Source organism: Accipiter gentilis, chromosome 18 (assembly GCF_929443795.1).
Source record: "Accipiter gentilis chromosome 18, bAccGen1.1, whole genome shotgun sequence".
In the NCBI taxonomy this organism is placed as follows: domain Eukaryota; kingdom Metazoa; phylum Chordata; class Aves; order Accipitriformes; family Accipitridae; genus Astur; species Astur gentilis.
In genome coordinates, this window is record NC_064897.1 from 3,733,245 (window position 1) to 3,756,034 (window position 22,790).

General features: G+C 41.7%; 1 protein-coding gene across 1 annotated transcript; it reads right to left on the reverse strand.

Annotated features, from left to right (window-relative positions):
* Positions 1 to 1,411: 1,411 nt before the first annotated feature.
* CDPF1 (cysteine rich DPF motif domain containing 1) lies at positions 1,412 to 21,904 on the reverse strand. The gene is made up of 4 exons (XM_049822394.1): positions 21,380 to 21,904; positions 11,026 to 11,149; positions 8,742 to 8,853; positions 1,412 to 2,789 (listed from the first exon to the last, which is right to left on the reverse strand). The coding sequence occupies exons 2-4, from the start codon at positions 11,136 to 11,138 to the stop codon at positions 2,640 to 2,642; spliced, it is 375 nt and encodes a 124-aa protein (XP_049678351.1). The 5' UTR covers positions 11,139 to 11,149; positions 21,380 to 21,904; the 3' UTR covers positions 1,412 to 2,639.
* Between the last annotated feature and the right edge of the window lie 886 nt (positions 21,905 to 22,790).

Below are 22,790 nucleotides of genomic sequence, written 5' to 3' on the forward strand. Positions count from 1 at the left end.
CCGAAGGCCTCATTTTGAGCAGCAGAAAGCACTCGGAGCGAGTAGGCCTGATGGCTGGTAGGTTTGGACATGATGGCATTTGGTCTGTGAAACACATATATACCAAAACATTGTGGTACAGAGACCATAATGTTTATGTTCAGCGGGAATATGAGAATATGGAATACGTAAGTTTTAACACCTGGGCACAGGTAATAATCCTTCGCCATTCCAGGAAATATCAAATTGCGCAGAGGTCAGCCGCCTTTCCCTGAAGCATGGACCAGAGATGACAGAACACATCCAATGGCCCTGGGCTACTAAACCACTTTGTGGTACTTGCTGGAAGTATGCTTTTCTTCACTTGTATGTGAACGGCACACTTCACTTCTGCAAGGTATGTGCAACCAGGTAACTGTGAAGCAGAGTATTCTTAACTTGGCTTTTTCTGTTGTACTCAAGATAAATAAATAAGCTGTACTGGGCCAGATTAAAAATTCTGTAGTTAAAATTCTGCTCCCTTTTAATACTGAGTCTACTCCCTCTCTGGCTCAACTTAAGTAGTACTTAAAGGTAGGGTCGTTTCTGAGGGCTTTAAATGATTCTTCTATCATGGCATGTTGGCAAAGGTAATGATTTTGAATAAATGAGTTGTTAGTTAGTTAACTGCATTTTTCTTAAAGGGCACAGAGGAGGCTGAACAGGAGGGAAAACAGCTCGGAGACACTACATCCTTCCCAGCATGTCAGTGGGTGCATCTCCCAGTCCCAAGACAGACTTGCCTATCATAAAACTGAAAAGCACATTCTCATTTAGATGGGCACTGCATTAGCCAGGCCTTTAAAATCTGTTGCAAACATTGTGAAATACAGGAAATAAAATGTTTTTAGAAAGACATTTACTGGTATAAACATAATATGTGATCTCACATAACTAAGTTGCTTTTTGTCAGCTTGATTATAAGACTACAATTTTAAGATGGAAAAGTGCTGTGATTTTAGCATCTCTCATTTTCTTTACAGTTGTGGTTTTAGCACAGGATATGCCTCTGTTCTTTGTACAGAGCAGACAGATAGATACACTAGAGCTTTTAAAGTTGGTGTGTCTAACATGGAACTGAAATTTAATACCACCCACTTTAAATAAGTTCAATATCACTTTCTTTCAAAGCATAGTCTCCTTACTGCAAAAAGGAATCTGAAATGTTGACTTCTAACACATATCTTTCTTCCCCACAAAGATGTATATGTATTTTATGTCATAAAGCACCTAGAGCTTGAAAAGGATGCTAATGGGTCCATTATTGCTCCTCTAGTAACTGCAAGAAATTCTAGTCCTCAACAGAGGACACCAGTATACTATGTTCAGAAAGAAAAAAAAGATCGATTTTAGGACACTCAAATGTCTTAAAAGAAATAAATATAACTCAAAAGAAATCAACATTATTTCAATAACAGACACATGGTTCATTCTATTAAAATTATCAAGTTTAGATGTTGACATATGACAAATGATATGGATGGAAGAGTTGAGAAAAGAGGAGATATTAATCAAGGCATTAACAGGTTCTGAACCAATGACCAACAAAAGCTTGAGTAAATAACATGATTTGGTGATTAGGGATCATTCTAGACATATCCTTAGGTGTGTGACTAAGTGGTTTTACACAAATGCCACCTAAATCTTCCTTGTAATTAAGACAAAGTCAACACATAATTGTGAAGCTAATTTTAGAGCTAAACAAACTGCTGTTTCTCTAACAATTTTTTACCCTTTTTTGACTATGTTTCTGAAATCCCTATTCTAGCTACAGTTTAACTGTCCAGTTCTGCAAAGAATTGAGCTTATTAACTGAACTTTTCTATTTCCAGATTAACTAACTGACATGACAGTGAAAAGGAAGTCATCTTTACTCTTAAAGCATAAACTATACATACTAAGGGTCCTCTCCTGTTGCTGTATTGACATGGGCTGGAAGATTGCGTGGAAAGTGACCTGTAAGCATCATCTTTTTTGTTTTCGTTTTTTTCTATTATATTGGTATTTTACTATAAGAACACCTACCTTCAGAAGTCTTAATGCTGTGATAGTATTGAGAATATACTCTTGAAGAATCTAGATATTTCTGTGGCTATCTGTGACATTTTCTCATAACATTCTTATTTTAGACTTAAAAATAAAGCTTTGAATTCCTTGCCTACTGTAATGTTATCAGGACAGCACTGTCAGGTTAACAATTGGTGTGTACTGACTTTCCTGGATGTATACTAAATTAAGCCAGACAAATCTGTCTTGGATTTTCATAACACTGTAGGAGTGTCAAGAACAACACAGAACATTAAAATAACAAATGTGAAAATTTGGACATGGTTCCTATGCTATACACTGTTTAGTTTTTTTACTACATGCATTTTACATGGTAACAACAGGCTTGTCTGCCTTTCTTTCTGGCTCTTCAACACCTTAAGGCCATACTGCTCCCACTGCAATCACTGCATGATGGTGTTTGAAGCCAAGCCAATTGTAAGGAAATGTGTTACTGTGTGCTGTAGTAGTGAGCTGATGAAGGTCACTTCTTTAAAAGGAGCAACATGATAGTCTCCAAAAGGAGAGAGGAAAAACCCCAGCCAAAGAACTGTCTCTTTTGGTCCTTCAAGTATTTATGTTCTTGAATCCTTTTTTTTACAGGGGAAGGATTTTTGTTGGGGCTTCCTTTTATCCATATCTTCTTGTATTTCCAAAGGAAAGGCCTTTAGGTTTTCATTCACACAGGGGAGGCAGAACCTTTTGGAGTAGAACAGACTACATTCCTGTAAAAAAAAAATAACATTATTAGCGGGATACACAAAATGGAACTCTTTAAGTTCTAGTCTTATTAAACCACATTTATATTTAGAATTCTTATAAATTAAATTCTTCTTCTAGATTGAAATATTCCAGGAATTTTGCTTCTTTCTGTTCAGTAATTCTAACATCTGGTTAGAACTAACTGGGTGAAAAATAAATACTGGGTTTGTAACAATCACTAACCAAATCAACAATCATGTTGCTCCTTTTAAAGAAGTGACCTTCATCAGCTCACTGCTACAGAACACAGTAGCACATTTCCTTACAACTGGCTTCTCCTTCGAGCACCATTCATGGTTCTTCTGGCGTGATCACTAAACTCCAAACAGGATTTAATGGGTAAGCTGGAGCTGGTGTTGCTGATGGATTATTCTTGGAGAGTTAAACATGAATAAAGGCATCAGTACGGATGGATCAGGACATCTTTCTGGGAGTAATGGATTCCATGGGTTTTACCTAAATAGTGAAGTTTTCCTCTAAAGCTAAGTCTAAGCTTACAAAGATTTCTCCCTCCTGGGAGGATCTTCCACGTTCCTGCACTGGTATGTGAGACTTGAAGTCTCAGAACGCTCTTCCTCGCCAATCTCCAACACAAATACAAAGAATGTAGGCAAGGGGCTGTAGGCTGTCACAGACTTCAGCTGCATTTTCTTCTGTAACTCCCCTAAAACCTACTCTTCTTTCTATTAATGTGTGTGCTTCTATTGCCCTAGAAGAATACTGAAAAGTATAAATATTCTGTCAATATCAGAGAGGTGTCCAATAACCAGAATAGCGAAATGAATTTAATTCAGCTGAGACAATTCAACTGAGACTTCATCCATTAACCACCTTTACCTTGAATAAAGGTACTCGCTGATTAAGACCTAAAAACACACATGGTACTAAAGCCTGAGCTGATGTCTCTTCTCTGAATTCATGATGGCAAAGTACAAAAGCTGTGTGCACAAAGAAGGTATTTTCCCTGCCCTCAAAATGGAATGACACTATGATCTGACATGTTTCGTTCACAGCTGCTTTGGTTAGCAAGTGTTACAGACCCAATATTTATTTTTCAACCAGTTAGCTCTAACCAGATATTAGTTATTGAATAGGAAGAAGCAAAACTGATAGAATGTTTTAATCTATTTGCAGTAGAGTTTGGACAACTGGAAGAGAAGCTTATTAATGCATTATTCCTCTGCCCTGCAGTGAGACTGAAGTCCATGGTTATCCTGGCGTGCTGATCACTAAATTCCAAATAGGATTTAATGGGTAAGCTGGAGCTGGTATTGCTGATGGATTATTCTTGGGGATTTAAGCATGAATAAAGACATTAGTTTAGATGGATCAGGACATCTTTTGGGGAGTAATGGATTCCATGCATTTTAACTAAAAATAGCAAAGTTTTCCTCTTGCCATGGTCGTTTGTGGCTGGCCTTTCTCTGGGGGTTGGCTTGGCTATTTATGTGTTTCTGTTCTTGCTTTTGTTTCCCACGTCCCTGTCTGGACTTCAGCAGTAGATTCAGCAGATGATTATATCAAAATCACAATCAGCCTACTTCTGTGTGACTTTCAAGCCCAAGGAACAGCTTCTCTTCATCTATTGTCCTTTTCTGCACTAACTGCCAGGCACCTTCATAGTCAGAGCTAGTGTGAGGCCTTGGTATCTGAAAAGCCCTGAAACTGGATTTCAGTTGCACAACCTCCAGAGCCTATTGTTTTTTGTCTCTTGGTATCCTTAATACTTTAAGCTGCCAATTAAAAAGGGAAGATTAGAGTTTAAGTTGGCCCTGCTATTCTTGTTTGTATTGCAAAATGGCACACAGCTCCCCCCGCCTCCAGGTTAAGTTCACGCCTCCACAGTGATGGACACTGCACCACCTGGCAGTGGCAAAGGACGGGAGAGGCTTTTCCCCCTGTTCTGCGGATGGGGAACTCCGACGTTGAGACGCAGCTCCTCACAGATATATACAGGTGCTCAACTTGCATTATTTTAGCTGAAATGAGTTGCCAACTTTTGCTGATTTTGGCCAGTGGGACTTAGGCAAATCATGGATATCAACCATTGCACATCTGGGCGCTGTTTCCATGTACCCTTAGTCCTCCACCCCGTCATGGGATTATTCAGCCTAGTTGTTGTTTTAAAGCTCTACAAATTACACTTATTACATATAGTCAAGCCCTTCTTTCACCATTATCCTGATAGGGTTCTGTGTTAAATCGGATAATTCTTTAATATGTTTCACCCTTTCTGTGACCAAGGCAGGAGGGGGCCATTTCCATCTCAAACTTAATAGTCCAATTCAGGCAAAACTGAGCGGCCAAAGTATGCTGCCAGAGTTTATTTTTGTTTTGACATGGATCATGTCTGAAAGTAATATATACAGGGATAGTATCTTTATCACACTTGTAAAGGAAACTATGTAAAGGAAAGGTTCTGCCTAAGCATATCCAGGATTGGCCGCGCACGACTGGAAGTTGAGTGGAAAGTAGCTGTAGTACTACTTTTATCACTTAATACCCACTATCACGTCCAAGGTCAGTGTTTAGTCACCTTCTACTGAGGTGCGCAGTAAGGGATAAAACTTGCTTCCTTTCCTCCTTTCTTCTCCAAAACCCACCTCTTTTCTTTTCCTATGTTTAGTAAGTGTTCCAATAAAAAAGAAATAACAGTTTTAAATGACTCATATGGTCAGATTATATAATTTCCTTTCGCCTTTTCTGAAAGGGAAACAGGAAGAAGGGCACTTGACCTTCCTAAAAAGTATTTTTATTATCTTCCTTTTTGTGAGGTTTTGATCTGTTTTACGATATTACAGGTAATAATTAGAATTATTTCCAGTTGGAACAGAAATAATGGCACTTACTAATACACTGTACTGAAGGTTGGTTCAGTAGGGTGATGTACGCTGCAAGCTGACTAGAGTAAATTAACTGAGTGCGACTTAAGAGCATATTTGAAGAAGTTAGTTTACAAGCATTATATTAAGCAGTTGCTAAGTCCTGACTCTTATTGGCACAGCAACTGAAAAGAACGACACTTCAGCTAGCATGGGTTGTCTCATGCTATCTAAGTCTCCTTAGATACAAAAGCTAGCAAATTAAATCCAATCCCTTTGCCAAATTGAAGGTCAGAAAAGTCTTAATTTTGCCACAGGTTAGTCTAGTACTATTTTCAATTAACATAAAAACGAAAGCACTGAAGTCACTGAAAACTTCACAGCGAATTGGTCCAGCTTCACTGCTAAAGAGGCCCAAGAAAGCATGATTTTCTTCAGCTTCAATTCTTATGTTGTAACATTATGGAAACAGTCAGTGCAGGGCTGAGTTGATCTACTTCGGTCAAGCACAAGCCCGCACCAAAACCAATCCACAGAGATATTATCCTAACTTCAGCTCTCTGCTGCCTTGGATAAGTTTTTACTCCTCTGGATTTTTAATTTTCCCTACATGAAAGAGGAATAGTATGTGTTTACCTACTTTGTGGTGTGGGTGTTTAAAGTACTAATTATCATTTCTGCAGATCTCTTTCAATGTTACCTAAGCAGTATTGCTAAATACATTTTGAAACCATAGTCATATGTGTGATTCACTATCTGGCCTGGCCAGTTTGGTAAGAAATTTATTCTAATTATTTACAATCAAGGTTTTGCTTTGAGTGATACCATCAGGGGAATCTTGAAGTCTCAGATAACAAGAAGTAAATGATTGACATATTTCCACAATAGGCAGGAATGTTAAAAAGATTAGAAGAGACTTCTATTAGCTCACTGCTAATATCCTCTTTCTTTACACTGCCATGCCCTAGATAAACTGAAACAATTAATAAATCTTTTAAAAGAAAAAGCCCCACCTTCATTCAGAAATGCACACTGTGTGGAAAGATACTGAGAGGCTGAAATGCTGTATTTCCGACAGATGTAACTGCCAGACTTGGAAATATCTGTTGAATCCTTCATAAATTCAAGACGCTTCATTTGGGAATGAAAATAGCTAAATGTGCTCAAGTTTGCCCAAAATGTGTCTGAGTTGCTAATCCTCTGCTGTTAAAAAGGAGGGATAAACCTGACATGTCAGGGCAGGAATCAAGCTCGTAAGTCCAAACTATCTGACTAGCTGCACTTGCCTCTTCCTCTGGCTATGCGTGGGAGTTAGTCAACTACCAGCCAAGACAGGGCCATTGTCACGAGGAAGATCTTGCTCACGTATGAGCTTTGTCTCCACACAACTGCCTTGAGCTACTTTGCTCTGGAAACTTGAGCCCCGCTATCAAAGATGTAACCAGAGAGCACTGGCACTTCATCTGACTCCCACATAGTCCTCAGGTAGTTCCAGAAAGGAAAAAAAAAAAAAAAAATCTCAGTTGCGATCCCTAGTCTGACCTTTTTGTGATTTTCATTCATTTAAATGACAGAAGAGAATTCAGAAATAGGAAACAAACCTAATCAGGAGAAAGGTGCTATTGCACGCTCCTCTGAGGACATTGGACCAAATCCATCCTTGGTCCTAACTCCCTGCAAGTCAGAAGAGCAGCTAAACTTGTCCAAGTGTGCCACTTTCCTTTTGGCTGTCTCTGTCTAACCTTCTAAATTTTGTCAGTGTAATTTGAGCCTTTGTTTTGCTCAAGAGAATTTCCTCAAGTCCCCACACAGAAACTGTCTGGCATTGGCATATGAGCTGTCTCAGTTGCTCAGATTATCACACCTCATGCTCTGAGGAGGTCAGAGGTGTTACTTTGTCCCACCAGAACTATAGCTGGTCACCAAATATGAAGAAAAATACTGCATCTTCACCAAGTCTTAAGCAGGTCTGTTTTAAAACTCCCTCTACTAGCTACTTGCAGTAAGGATCATGTTACTGGAGCTGGCCCCGAACCACTGCGATTACAGAATGGGCTGAAAAGGTTGAATTTGAAAACTGCTAAAGCTGACACTTAAGAACAAGGTGTGCTCTTGCTAATAGCTCATGCTATTAGCCGCACTCTAGATTTAGGCACGTTACTCTAGGATAGCAAACAACCACTTTGAAAGAGAAGGCCAGGATCTGGCTAATATTAGGGCAATGGTGTCTGCTGTAACAAATACATGCTGTTGTCCATGTAAACAATCAATCAGGTGATATCTCCCCATGGGTTGAGTCATGCATGAGTCCTGACTGCTGCATGAGTCCCGAGTCTCTCTCAACCACAGAACTGGCTTGCTGAGGGAAAGGAGTGGAACCTAAGTTTCCTCAGTTCACTGTACTGCCTCAAAGCAGCACAGTACAGCCTCCGGACACCGACAATTGTGTAATAACTTGTCTTCATTTTTCCTTTGAACTCACAGCAAACAAAGGGGCCAGTTCTGCACTGAGTAGAAGGAATTAAGACAACTGTAATTTTATGCCACCTTTCTAGACCGCACTCAGATTTCATAGTTTTAAGGTTGCCTACCAGCTGCTACTCAAATTCATTCTTTTTCAGAGAGCTATCATGGCATTGCACAACTCTCCTCCCTGCTCAAGTTCCACATTAGCTTTTGCAAATAGGATGGCAGCCCTGTGCTGTGGATGCAAACCTAACAATCCATGGACATTTATATTTCCTTTACAGAAAAAAAACCAAACTACTGCTGGTATAGCATGGATCTATTGAACCTTAAAGGTCTTGAAGTGGTATGTGATCTCCCTTGCATTTCCTTGCGCTAGGGAAGTGGAAAAGAGCACTCGTGTTTGTAAGGCTGGGCTGTGCTTATCTGTAAACAGAACACTTAAAGTTGCTGATCATTTTCATTTAATACAAAATGAGCTTTATCTGGGGAATCCACAAGAACATACAATTAGCTTGCCTTAAAAATAGGCTGTTTAGGTTTTTGCTGTTTGGTCTTTCTCTAACATGTCACCAGGACTGGAACAAAAAGAAATGATTCAAGAAGCTTGTTTTGCTCGTTACTTACTGTACCAACGCACACTGATCTTCTACACAAACTGCAGTGAGACCCAAGGATGAGGAATTTGTCCTTGTCAGGAGTGAAAGGATCCTTCATGACATAGCTTTCTTCCAAAAGCCTATAAGAGAATAATTTCAGGCTTTTAAGGGTAGATTTCACAGTAGGGGGGAGTCGAAGTGGGGAGATTGTAGAGGCTGAAAAAGTATCAGCCCTTTCTACTTGATTTGCTTGGCCTGGTGTTGTACATGAAGCAATGTAGCAGCTATGCATCTCCCTTCCTCTTCATACACTGTGGCTGCCTTCAGTCCTATACTGCACTTTCTATCTTCCAAAATTACGGCAACGGGTGATCCTCTCAATGTTATCTTACTAGGTTTTTCTGAGTGCTCTACCTTAAAGTATTTTTTTATCTTCCATTTTTATGACAAGCACTCCTTAGCATGGCCAGCTTCAGTACCTTGTCAAGTTACCATTTCAGTTGCACAGCTTTTAATTAGAAGTTCTCTTCTAAAGCTGTGTGCATTTGAGTATAAAATTAAAAGTTTTTATTGCTCTTAGTTATGTCACTGCTGTAAAGCTAAGGTTCCCACCTCTTGAAAGCAGGAGCTACTGGCACAGCATTGCCATGACCTGCAATATGCTTACTTTATGTCACAGACTGTACTGTTTGCTCCAGGGTATTAAGGGAGTGCATTTAATAATTTGGCAACCTGCTTGGGAAAGACTAAGGAGCTCCAGGCAAAGTATTACAGAAGTCAGTTGGGTGTCTGCACAGGGCACCCTGCAAGGCTGGCTTATTCTTGGACTTAAACTTGGATTCTGTAGTAATATGGAGTACAATATATATTTAAAAGGTATTCTCTTAACTCATACTGCCTTCTCCTTGTCTACATACACACAAAGAAGCACATGTGCGTCTGTGAGTGTATTTTTTTCCTTTTGCTCTCCACTCAAACCAAAAAATTATATGGCTCAAGGCTTCCGCTGTTAGGAAAGATCAGGCATCTTAACATGGCAGATCACCTTGTCAACAAGTCTGCTAGTGTACAAAGACTGGATTACCTTTGCAAAGTTTCCCTTGCAAGATTCACAGTCTTAATGTAGTCATCATCAGAGTAGAGACCTGGCCACCGTACAAGCCTTCATGTCTGGCATATGTTTCCTGCAGCATTGCATTTAGGACACGTGAGTAGGCCAGAAAGCAAGCCAATAAAGATAGTGTGTAAAGCTATTTCTTATTTGCATGTACAGAAGTGTTGTGCTTCAGCATTCTTGTTTTGCTTTTTGAGTGTCAGCAATCCAAATAAAGCCAAGATGTTAACACTGAGCTTGGATAACCTAAATCAGCTTTGATTCAGGCTCTTTAGGAATGGACCTGATCAAAAGTGGGCCATTGTTCTGCTGAGTAGAAGAGGGAAAAACAGTAGCACCATGGGATTTGGAATGATAAAAATACAGCTGCCCAAGGAAAACAGCCCAGGCAGGTGTGGTGGTCAACAGCTGTTTCCATTTTATAAGAAACCGAGCAGTCCTAGTGGGGTGAAATGCTGAGTACATGCCTGACTTCCAGTTTCAGTAAGTTCCTGACCATGTTTGCCGGATGGCTTCATTGACCAGGATGGCCTCAACAGAGCTACAGATTTAAAGCTAAAAGTGCTTTCTTTTATGGGGAGTTTAATGTCTGCAGACAAAGTTGTAACTGCATAGTTTCTGGTCAAACCATCCCTACTTAACGGAGATGAAAAAGGCTTTGGTCTACCAAAATGTAAATATGTACTAAATTTCCACATTACTTCAATAGCATACAGTCTGCCAAAGAATTGTCTAATTCATGCAAAAAAGCACTGCTGTTCAAAACTCCATGTCATGTCAAACAGCTCTTAAAAACTGTTTTTACCATACATATTTAATTCATGCGGTGTTTACATGTTGCCCAGATGACACAGCTGTGAGGAAAGGGCTATTCCCAGAAATGCTAGGCTGACAGTCAACAGTATTCTAGTAAGAAAACAATGGTATAGGTAAATAGTGGGGTTAGGAAATAGGTTAAATAGAAATTTTTGCATTGTATTGAAGCAGGATGGGAAAGTTGATTTTTTGTCTTTCCTATCAATGCGGACAATTTTTAACATTTCTCCCCTTTGGAAAAAGGTCACTTTAAGTACCAAGCCTCATATTCAGAGGCAATATGGCATGTTATTGGGTTCATGCAGTGCATGTCATTCCACAATACAAGGCTTCTAATGCTCATAGCATAAATGAAGTCTGTAATATAAAAGACTGTACTTACACAATAGAGCGTGTGTTTGGTGGCTTCTGCCCATAGTACGTGTATGGAGCTGTTAAGCCACATAGCTGACATGTGAACTCTCCTGTGGGCTGAACTTCTTTGGCAGCATCCATCTTTAAGCTACCTACAAGAAACACAAAATCTTTCAGCTCCAAAATGCAATACTAGGAACATGCCCACAAGAAGATTAAACTGATGTGGGATACCTGGCTATGCAAACTAAAATCCAATGGAAAATTGACTATTGCAGACCTTGATTAGTAAATCTTTTCTCCCAAATCAAGTTGGTTTCCCATGTCCCAGTTACATTTCCAAATTCCTTAGACATGTTTAGAAATTGCAGCCTGGTAGCCTAACTATAAAGTTCACCTATTAATTTGGAACTTGATCAGTAAAATAATTTAGGTAATGAAGAACATAGCTGTGATATGGCAAAACCCTGTCCTCAATTGAGGCCTATACTCCCCAAGTGCTTCCCAGGAAACAACTCCCTATCTGCTGTGCAGAATCCCAATCCAGCTCTGCAATGCCTGTCTCCTCCCACAAACTACAAACAGAGCTGTGAAAGGGTCTGGGACCCCACTCAGGAGGCAGGTACCAGAAAGGTATGTGTTGCACTGATTTACTACATCCTTTTCTTTGCTTCTGGTTCACCTTCGAATAGAGTTTTGGAAGCTTAACCCTGGCTCCCTGTTCTTATCTGGCTTCCTATGGAAATAGGCTGACATAATCACCCTGTGCCTAGACAGAGTGTTGGTCCATTTGAGCCGAACAGGACAGAGGAAGAGGTACCTTTAAAAAAGTTTAGGTCCTATCACTTTTATGAAAATAGGCTGAACAGGGAGACTCTGCTTTATCCTCATGGAAGATACCCATATATTTCTATAAATCAGAGAATCTGCAAATAGGAAAGCTACTGTCCATCTGTCTGAAAGACTTCAGACACCCATTACAAAGGTGTAACTATCAGTCATGAGATACAAAACATAGGAAGCCGTGCTTCATCAGCTTTGGTGCTTACAAGATGACTTGTTTAAAATCTTGGCTATTGATTTACATTTGGGAGCTTACCCTTCATAATACCACTTTAGTTGAGAGTCACACCCTGAGTTTTTCAAAAAGCATGGTGTGGCAAGTATGCTTTTAGGACTGATTTTGGTATGTATGCACGATCAGATCAAACACAGCTAACCGTATACATGCCTCAAAATTGCACCCATCCATGAATGAAATGTGATGGCTTGTTTGCAAGTTCAATATCTTTACTCACTTGCACCGTTTTCTTGTGCAGTTAGCAAGAAAACTCAAGTTTTTAGCTAAAAGCCCTCACACTTTTCATGACGTGCAGTTTTCTGCTGCAAACCTGTCAGCTTTTTTAAGTGAAGTAGAGCTGGCATCAAGCTGTTAGGGAGGTGTGCACTGAGAACTTGGATTTGGGCAATATCTCAGCTGTTAGGTTGTGTGTGCTCATAGCTGAGCAGATATGCAGCCTGCCAAAGGACAGCAGGTCATTCCCACTCTTCTAGCTTTGCAGCCATACCCTTCCCTGGCAGAGCTGATTCAGTTCGCTAAGGCCACGTCTCTATTTATGTTTTAGCTCAGCCTAGGTGTTTTCTTCTGGAACAAATTGCCTGACTGGCCCCGCTTACCGCGCTTGGTTTGCATCATGGAGCAGTCTTAAAGCACACAAACCCAACAGTTTCAGATGAAACTAAACTGAAAGGTGTGCTCCAGAAGCACACCTAATACACTCTAACCTGAATGCCCAACTAATGGCCATGCAGTCTACATGTTAGGACCAGAGGTAAGCTGAAACATCCCAAAACAGAGAGTAGGCAGCTGGTATCCAACATCAAACACCTTGGTCTGTGGTTTCGCTCTTACTGCATCACACTAGTTACTAATGTAGTAACAAATAAAATAACTACCCTTTTTTTCTCCTTCCAATGTCTTTTTTTCCTCTTGTTTTAGGGAACTAAATTGGCTTGCAGAGGAATCCAACAACTGCTAACAGTAGTACAAGGTAAGAGGCAAAACTGCACAACCAGGAGAAAGGGAGGGCTGAGATAAGGGACCTGTATTTCCCTCTTTCAATGACAGTAAGCTGCTATTTCTGCTCACCCTATGTGGTGAAACTGAATCCTTAGAGACATATGCTGCTAAGGTGAATTAGGGGCAAGGTGAAGCAGAGTTGTGATGACTTGTCATCTAATGTTCCAGAAGAACAGGGAGCCCCAAGATCCTCAGAGGTTAGAGAGGCTTCATAACAGACACCCAGTTCAGAAAACCCTAACCTGTTAAATCCTGAAACTTAATTTTGGGAATAATCTCCCTTACCCCATCATTCCTTCACCATCAGCCTTTCCACTGCCATTCCTGGCATTTCAGTAGTACAGAGAGTTCTTCAGATGTAACATAAATGGGGCTGGATACTGGTTTAATAAATAAATCCAACTCGTGAATACCTTAGGCAACTACATTTTTTCAAAAATGATGTAACCCTTAGATATCACGTATTTTCCCTACCTCAGAGGGATGCTTGAGAGAATTTAATTAACTAAAGTGCTTTCAGATTTTTCAGTTAGATATAAGGGATATACAAGCTACCTATTTCTCCCTGTTTATTACAACTGGGATTCTTCAAACTATATACAAACTCAACTAAGAAGTCTGCTTTTTGAACCCTGCATTTTAGGATTACCAGGTAAGTCCCCCAAACATACCTAAATTTGTCTTTTTCTGTAGGTAGTCAGTAGCAATACCAAGACACCACCTGCCTGAATGAGATTCAGTCCAGAACCTTATATGCAATTTTTTGTTATCAATCCTTTTTAAAAAGGGGAAATAATTAACCCCATAGAGGTAGAGTATGGAAAGTCACTTGAATCAAATAGACAAGGCCATCATGGTGATCTTTTCTTTAAAATAATGCAAAACACTAAGAACAACAACAACAAAAAAGAGTATTTATGGCAGTGAGGATCATACACTTTGGAATGAATGTGTCCTGATTCCAAGTCAAAATAACAGCCCTGGGTTCAGAGCTGAAGTACGTTAGATATAGAAACACCTGCTGTCTTATAGACCATTGGCATGTAGAGCAGAATCTGTTCAGTGACTACCACTGGGAAGGAATGATATCTATGTACAAACAGGTTTTTGGCTATGCCAGTTGAAAAGCATATGATACTGCCTGCAAGGCACAGATGAATTTCTGATGCCTTCCATTTTACTCCCAGCTTACAAGTCACTGATATCAGCTGTACCAAGTTTTATTTCACTGGGAACATAATTTGTCCTGAGAGCTTGTCTAAATAGCAGCACTTGGGAAAGTTAAGGTCACTAAATCAAGGTGTGAAGTTAATGAACGTACACATTTCAGAGTGAATGCTCCTACTGAGAACTAAAGTTTGCTATGTAACAAAGTAAAGCCATTTTCCTTCTGAAGAAAGAAAGTTAATGGTAAATGTTATAAGCTTTTAGTTTATGCATGTGCTTCACACCTTTAGTCTAAACCACCAAGCAGTCAAGTCCTAAGATGCACTCTCTCACAAAGCGTCTAGTACTTCCAGAAAGCTCATATGCAATTAAAAGAACTGTATCTTTATGTCAGATAGCAAATGCACAGAAGCAGTTCTGGGATAAACCAACGTCTGTCTCGACTGTGGTTTTATGACAAAGTAAGCTCATTGGTTTGGCCCTGTACACCATCTTAGCAAGATGCCTGATATGACAACTATGACAAGGTGTCTGCCTCCCCTCCAAGCAGACATATGAAGCATGAGTGAGAACTCACTTCTTTCTAGCATACCAACAACAGGATGAAGAATCTCTTGAGGATATAAAAGTCTAGGGCACTAATCCCTTCATAATAATGACAGGCAAATTTGTGACCTCAAGTGACTCAAATCATACCCAGTGCTACCACTGGCTTTTTTTCTTTTCCTTGAAAATCTTTGAAGCAGCACCATGTCCTAGTAACATGTCAAATATCTGGCTGGCTGGTATGTACTGAAGAAGTCTTTTAGAACAGCTTGTTTAGAACTGAATTCTGCCCAAGCGTTTGCCATTTTGGCTGGAAGCCGCAAGGTACTTAAAACACATACTTACTTTAAGCACATGCATAGCCCTTCTGAAAAGAACACAGCTACCCACACATGCTTGATTACGAAGCAAACACTGAACTAGCACACTCAGCAGAAACCTGCCAAGTCAAGCCCAGAATGCTGCAGGACGTGCGTGAGGTTGGCCCACGTGTCACAGCGAAAGGTACAGCACACAGATTTGAATGCCATACTAAGGAAATAACTGCAGTAAAAGAAAGGTGCAGGTTAGATAGTGCTATAAGAGTGTTTCTCCATGCTGCCTGTGACTGATACATGATATGGATGTGGGGAAATGGCTCTCAGTGCAGTTCTCTGGGGACTCCTAAAAACTTCAGGGCAGTTCTGCTCAGAGCATTCTGCTAACAGCCCTGGAAGGCATGCCAGAAATAATAAATCACCATTAAATTGTCAGGGTCAGTGGCAAAGTAGTGGCACCGATAAGTAATCTGATTTTCTTTGCTTCAAACCTCATTAGCACAAGTCTTTACAATGCATAGGTTAAGCCCCTCTTAATACTCCACAGGAGACTCATGTATTTCTGAGTCACTGATAAACTAGAGAAACTATGTAAGAAACAAACTGCCTAGAACAGACATAGACTTTGATTTGAAAGGCTGTCAGATAAAACCAACATTGACACGCCTTTAATCCTCTCCAATTAAACCCTTGTTTCTTTTACCTGCCAAGATTTTCCTGCAGTATACACTGTTGATGACGATGACCTATTAAAATATTCACAGCTTGATTCTCTACGGGAAGGAGCGCTCTCTAATAGAAGGGTGGGAGCCACTGAGTTCATAGCCTGGTAAATGCCAAGTTATTTTGCACTGTTTAGTGTGATGTAAATTTAAATACATTACAGCACCAGGAATATACTCAGCTCCTTCAGAAAAATTATCTGTTGCCTAATTGCTCAGGTAATAAATGAAACAGGAGAACCTTATTACTTGCTAGTTAATCCCCAGCTGAACAACTCTCTCCCTCCAGTTCCTTCATGTTATTGCCCTGAAGGCATGTTTAGGTCACCTGCTGGCTGCCTCCCTGCTCTTCCTTTGAGGTGGGTTACTTTGGGTTCAGCATAACAAATTAGCCCAGGAATGCAATTTCACCAAGCGTGGTCATTTGGAACTTTTACCTGCATTACCTCTCCCAAAGATCACTTGATTGAATTAAACCTTGACTTGTTGCAGCAACTCCTCCCTTCAGGCTGGGGGGATTGTGCTGGTATTGCTATGCTCTCCCTGCTCTGAAGAAACTGAGATCACTGCAGCACACAGGCTTCCCTCTAGCTATGGGTCATATAGCAGGCCCCAAGCCCTGCTTTTTAATGACAGCTTATGTGGATTCCCTGTCGCAGTAGGATAAACAGCCTAGGTGGTCATAGATGTGAGTGAGCGTGTTTTCTGAACAGTTGTAGGGAATGTTTGAACAGGGTGTGTCAGAAGAAAAGAGTAATACAGACAAGCAAATCAAAATCCTTCCTTAGGTGAAAGGCTTTATGAACACAAGATGAACCTCAAAAAGCCATCTATTGATAAGATGCATGATTTAACAAAGCTGGGAAACCAACACTTAAAATCTAACCCAAGTAATCCTTACTTGAATATGGCAGGCAGCCAGCTCTGGATATGACAGCATTTCATAACGAAGAATCTCAAATTAGTTGAAAATTTAACAGCTTCACACAGGAATGCTGCAAGAAGGCATTAACCGGTGTATACCACTGTCCTCTAGTGGACACATCGGACCTGTACAGCCCCGGTGACTGGCAGTATCACTTACTAGCTGCAGGGAATTCTTGTTTCAGCACCTCAGCTGTTTAGAGTGACTCAGTTGTAAAAGCCCAGCTAAGTGGATCACACAGTAAGACTGAATGACAGAAGAAAGTAAAAGCAAGCTGCCCAAGCATGCATAGTAGAGGCCATCTCCATGTCTGGTTGCAGAGGCACAGCCAATGGTGCATGCCTTTGCTGTGTAACAGAACAACCAACCTGACAGGAGGGAGAACTACAGTGTCACTAGTTCTTCCTTTCCTTCCCCCCAAAATGTATCTATGTTCATATCTGGTTTTCTGCTCAATCCCCCTCATTGCTCTTTCTTCTCCTTCTCTTCCAACAGGCTTTCCTAAGCAGAGTACAAAGCTTATCACATCACCATCCATGATGCCATTCTAACATTCTATAAGTAAAATGGCCTAGAAATTAAAGGAAGGCAGTGCAAGCTTGTTGCTCTTCTCACAGCACAGTTACAGGGACTTACTGGAGAGGAGGTAATGCTGAAGTGTTTGCTGAAGTGAACATCAGTTCTGGATTACAGTTATTCCATGCCAAAACAGGGAAAACCACACCTGAAGTCTGATTTCACTAAATCTCTGTTCTGGTATAGCCGCAATAAATAAGCATGCTATGGCCATAGGTTACCCCCTGCTCTGAACTGATTTTGTCTTCCTTCCAATTTGTAGCTCCTTATTAATAGATTTGTTAGACTAATATCCATAGGGGGGGAGAATAAGTCAGTAAGGCTCTATTAATATATAAGTGATGATGATTCCTTTTAAGTTGTCCTTTAAGAAAAGTTATGGGGAGCCACACATCTTACCATTGAAAGTATCAGCTTGGTTAAGCACAATCTAAACTTAGCGCAACACTTTCCAACAGAGTCTAAAAATAGGAACACCAAGATTTTGTGGAAATATACGAGGAGAGGCTAACAGTGTTTCAGGAAATAAGACACTGCAACTTGACATAATCCTTAAAGAAATAAATACAGCTCCAGTGATTTATCTCCTTACAGAAAGCAAAGTTGGTACTGTAAGGAAATACTCAGCCCCCACTACGTGGGGTTGCATGTTACGATGTCCTTGCTGTGACAGCCAGTGCCTACTTTCCTCTGTGACCAGCAAGATGTTCAGTATTTATATACTTGGGGAAGAGAATTCTTTCTAGTAAAGCATAACTGAGGCTCTCAGTTTGTTAGGACTGAGCTCAAGTTGAAGACTCCATAATAAGTAAAGCAAAACCTTCAAAAAAGAAAAGAAAACACAAAACTACTGGAGGGGTGGAGGGTATGGGGTAAAGAGCATCAGCTTCAAGAAAGCCTGAAATAAATAAAGACCTGTACCAACTATAGATATAACTTTCTCATGCACATAGCCCCACACACCTTCTTACAGCCATGCCCATTTCCTCTGAAAGACACGTTCCTCAAGTTATCCCAGCTATTGTGAACAGTGAGCACAAGAAAACACCAAAAAGAGGTTATTTCCAGCATAGCTGATAAAGCAAAGAAGTCCACTGTCACTCAACCCTTAAAAAGTTTTCTTTTCCAGGGCACTTGCTGGGAGTTCCGTCACAAGAATTTACAAATAGGTGCCTTGTTTCACACTTTCACGCAGAGGTGATTTCAGTTTTGCCCTTTTGATTACAGTTTACAGTGCAAATTAGTCCTTCAGTCAGGTGCTAGCAGCTTCAAGACTTCCTGACTCACCCATATGGTAAATTCCTGTTTTCTAGCCATGTAGCAATATGAAATAATGTGAATTCAGCCAGGCACAAACACTGTGAATTTTTAGCACATTTTCAGGTTAGTCTGTTTGCTCCACTCAGAAAGACTTTGCTTCCCAACCAGTACTTGGATTACTCTGCCTAAAAAATATGCAGGTACTAAGGCTGCACTTACTTCTTTGAATGCCTTATACTCTCATCAAATAGGTATCAAGGCACATATACAAGAACCACTTCCATAATTTTCTGTAGGACACAGAGAAATGATATGTGTTCTTAGACAGCCGGAGACATGTTTTACCATAGACAGACAGGCCATTTCTTTTGTTCATGCTCTGCACAGTCTGTTCTCCAGAGTGTGTGTGCTTATACTGTTTACTTCCAGAAGTTTTTTTGGACAAATTTACTGCTCTATTTATCATGGGGAAAGCAGGAGGAAGGTGGATTTTTCACATGTGACAAATTTAATCATGACTGGAGATGTGTGGATCCTAGAATTCACTATAACCAGTGTGGACTGCTCCTACTGGGTCATATGCCAGGAGGGCAGACATGCAAAATCTTTGCAGTTCTGTCTTTTTGCCCAAGAAGCTCAAACTCCAGTGAGAATTAGCAGCATCCTCAATGCATCAGATATTTAAGTAACTTTTGTTTGGCTTCAGATCTCTGTCTGTTCAGCAAGCATAGATGGGTCTGACTAAGATCTCACTGACGTCCAAGAGGAAATTGTGGACTGCAGAGTGGAGCTAATTAAGCAGCAGAGTTGATGGGGTCTTGATACAAATTTTATATGCTGTATGTTTATGTTAAGACTTTTTAAAAGTAGTCTATAGCTATAGAGAGATAGATAAGGCTTAAGAACGCTGTGATGTTTGTTACAGATTTAAATGCACATAGGCAGAAAGAGACTTTATAGGAGGCAGCATTGCTCATGTGTTTGCTGGCCAGTAAAAAAGAAAACAGAAAGAGCAGGTGAAAAATGCTTTCACCAGGCATTGAGAAAAGGAACATTAACAAAACACTCACTGACCCTCTCTTGCTTGATCCTGGCCTAGAGAAAAAAAACCAAAGAACCCCAAACTGTTGCAGTCACACAGATAACTAATTTATTTCTTACTCCAACTCTCAGGTTTGTGCTTATCTATTGGGAGTTTTGGGGCTCTTTACAACTTTTTTGGTTTATTGATTTTTGTGCTAGTAAAAGCACTGCTTTAGCGAACAGGCCAGTGCAGAGGTAATGTACAGGCTAGAAAGTTTATAATCTCAATAAGCCTGGGGAGTAAATCTCCATGCCAAGTCAGGTTAACAGCAGGATCCAAATCTTTTCCTACCATTATCATCAAATAAAAAACCTTCTTTGGTCAGTACGCCTCCAGGGAATCCCAGAAAGCTGCATCTGTGCAGAATAAACCTTTCAGGGGATCCTCCCCTGTTCTTGATATAACCTTGTCATATTTGTAAGAGATGACAGATGTACATCTTGACTCTATTTGAGGCAAGACAAAAAGTGAGACAAGATGTAAAGTAATGTTCTCATTATAACTGCTACTTTGCCTGGCAAGCTTCTCCCTTTACGTGGGAAATTAAGGCATGAGGAAAACATTTTTTGGCAGGGGATCCAGAAGCACGAGTTCTTAAATTTTGTTTATATAAAACATAACATTTCAATTGTAAGGATACAATTAGTGTACCATTTTCATGTTATAATTAGTTATGCTGACAAAAAGGGGTTCATACCAATACAACTTGTAAACTATACCAATTAAGGGAAATTAATCAGCATATGGTATCTTTGCACTGACATACTTCTAGTGGTCCCTTCAAGGTGGTATATTGATAACGTTACAGCAGGGGAACAACCCTAACTGGGAAAAAACATAACGAATACACAAACACATGAGTACTGGTATAACTAACCACTAGTACATAAATCCAATTCTTTGACTCACAGATGCCTAGACATGGAAGACAGCTCAAGAGATTATTTAGTCTATCACGCACAAGGCACAACTGGCTTTACTTTGATGGCATTTTGCAGTGTTTATAGATGCTCCTACCACCAAAGTGCCTTAGGGACAACTAATAGGCCAGTGAGCAAGCCTGGATTAAGTGTGAAGAAAAGCCACGTGACCAACCTCTCTCCTTAAGCTGAGAGGCCATTTCTAGCATCACTGAGATAGAGATATTTATTTGGGTTCTCCGAGCAGATTCAGAGAGAAACAGTGGTATCCCATCTCTCATACATCTTGCAAACTTCCCACCTCCCCGTTTTTCAAGAGGAGTTGAGTTCTTGATTGTTTCCATGGCTCTACGGTCCTCTGAGTCCAAAGCTGTGATCCCAACACCACCTTGTTCAAGTGCAACCTCAGACTAGAAATACCTACATATGACAGGAAACAAGGGTTTCCCCTTAAGTTCCCTAGACTCCTTAAAGCTCCTTCTTTGTGTACGTCCAAAAGCAGTCCCCTCAAACAGCACTGAGCTTCCCTGGAATCCTCTCCCCAGTCCCCTTCGAGGCTGCATCCAGTAGCTCCAACCTCAACTCACAAAGTTCCTCAGAAAAAGCAATCTGTGGCCACTACATTCAATTAAACAATGAATATATCTTCCATTAAAACCCTTGCGCAGGAAAAAAAAAAAAAAAAAATCAGAACCAAGCTTTGGCTCTAGATCTGTCTCCTGTTAAGCAGCCCCTGTGGTCAGCAGGCCACCCTCACGCTCTGTCGTGACCCGGACTCTTCTCACCTTTGCTTCTGCGGTTTGAAGGGGAAGGTCCCTCCACTCAGTTTAACTTAAAAGGCACTCCGGAGGCAGGAAGCGCAGGTTTTGCAGGTGTTAAACCTTTCCCACTCCCACCAAAGCGGGGGTCTGAACTCTGCTCTCCCGCCTCAGCAGCCAGGCCTCGTCGCCTTCGGTTGCGCCAGCGCGGGTCCTGTCCTCAGGAGGGCCGCCGGCTTCCAAAGAGGGACCCGGCTGGTCAGGAGGAAAGAAAAACCCTTTTCACATCCCAGGGCAGGCGGTCTGCCGAGGAGAGCTTAAAGATTCACTCCTTTTATTTTGAATAATATGAACTACTAGCGGCCACCGTTCCCGGGGAGCTCGGGTTTCCCCGCGCAGCCTCTACACCGAGGGCCCGCCTGCTCCTCTCCCGGGGCGGGAAAGGCCGCCGCCCGCTTCACCCACAGCCACCCACAGGCCTCCACAGCGCGGAACCCCGGCTTTCCACCCACCCGAAGTGCGCGGCACCCACCGGGGCCGCCGCCGCCATCACCGGCCCACCCAGCAGGCCGCTTCCCGCTTCCCGCCGCTGCGGCGTCAGGGCCCGGCGCCCTTCCTCCCTCCTTAAAGGGCCAGCGCCACGGGACGCCGGCGGCCGAGGGACGCGACGCGCCGGGCCGGGCCGGGCCTGGCCCTGCGCCGGCGGCAGGTGGCGCTGTGCGCCTGCGCGGCGGCTTCCCGCCCTTCTCCTCCTCCTCCTCCTCCTCCTCCTCCGATCCCGAAGGTCTCTGGAGGTCAAGGTGCTCGGAGGGAGGGATGGAGTTTTGGTTTTGGAAACGTCAGGTCGTGCCTGGCCGCTGCGCCCCAGTGTCAGCGAGGAGCAAGGGACTGAGGGCCCGTTGGCGACACCCTTTTTTTATCCCTTGTGCTCCGAGTAGGAAGGATTTTCCAGCGTTTTCAGACCTCAGGCCGGTTTTGCTCTTATATTAGCATGCGGTCAGCTAGAGGCGAGAGTCCTGCTCAGAATCCTGAGGTAACTCCTTATTGCATCGCCTCCCTGAAGGAGGGAATCCTGAGGTAACTCCTTATGCATCACCTCCCTGAAGGAGGGAATCCTGAGGTAACTCCTTACGCATCAGTCTCTGTGTGTACCGGCTCTGGCTGGCATGGAGTTAGTAATGGCATCAGCTAAGTCGTGCTTAGCAAGAAAACTGGAGCGAGGAAAGTTTTTTTGAAAGTAACTTTTACTCGGAGACTGGCTGGGCAGCCATCTGTCTGCAGGTGGTGAGTGACCGCTTTTGCATCACTTGTGGGTTTAGGGGGTTTTTCCCCCTTCACTTCTTAAACTGCCCTTATCTCAGCCCTCGGGGGGGGGGGGGGTTCTCACTTTTGCCTCATGGTGCTGGGAGGGGAGTGAGCCAGCAGCTAGGTAGGGGCT

What these genes read in the sequence shown, in the direction of transcription:
- CDPF1 (XM_049822394.1), bottom strand. Translation starts at nt 11,138, where the DNA reads ATGGATGCTGCCAAAGAAGTTCAGCCCACAGGAGAGTTCACATGTCAG. An exon ending in CCAAACACACGCTCTATTGT is followed by an intron (nt 8,854 to 11,025) that starts GTAAGTACAGTC and finishes ATTCTCTTATAG; the next exon opens with GCTTTTGGAAGAAAGCTATG. An exon ending in GATCAGTGTGCGTTGGTACA is followed by an intron (nt 2,790 to 8,741) that starts GTAAGTAACGAG and finishes TTTTTTTTACAG; the next exon opens with GAATGTAGTCTGTTCTACTC.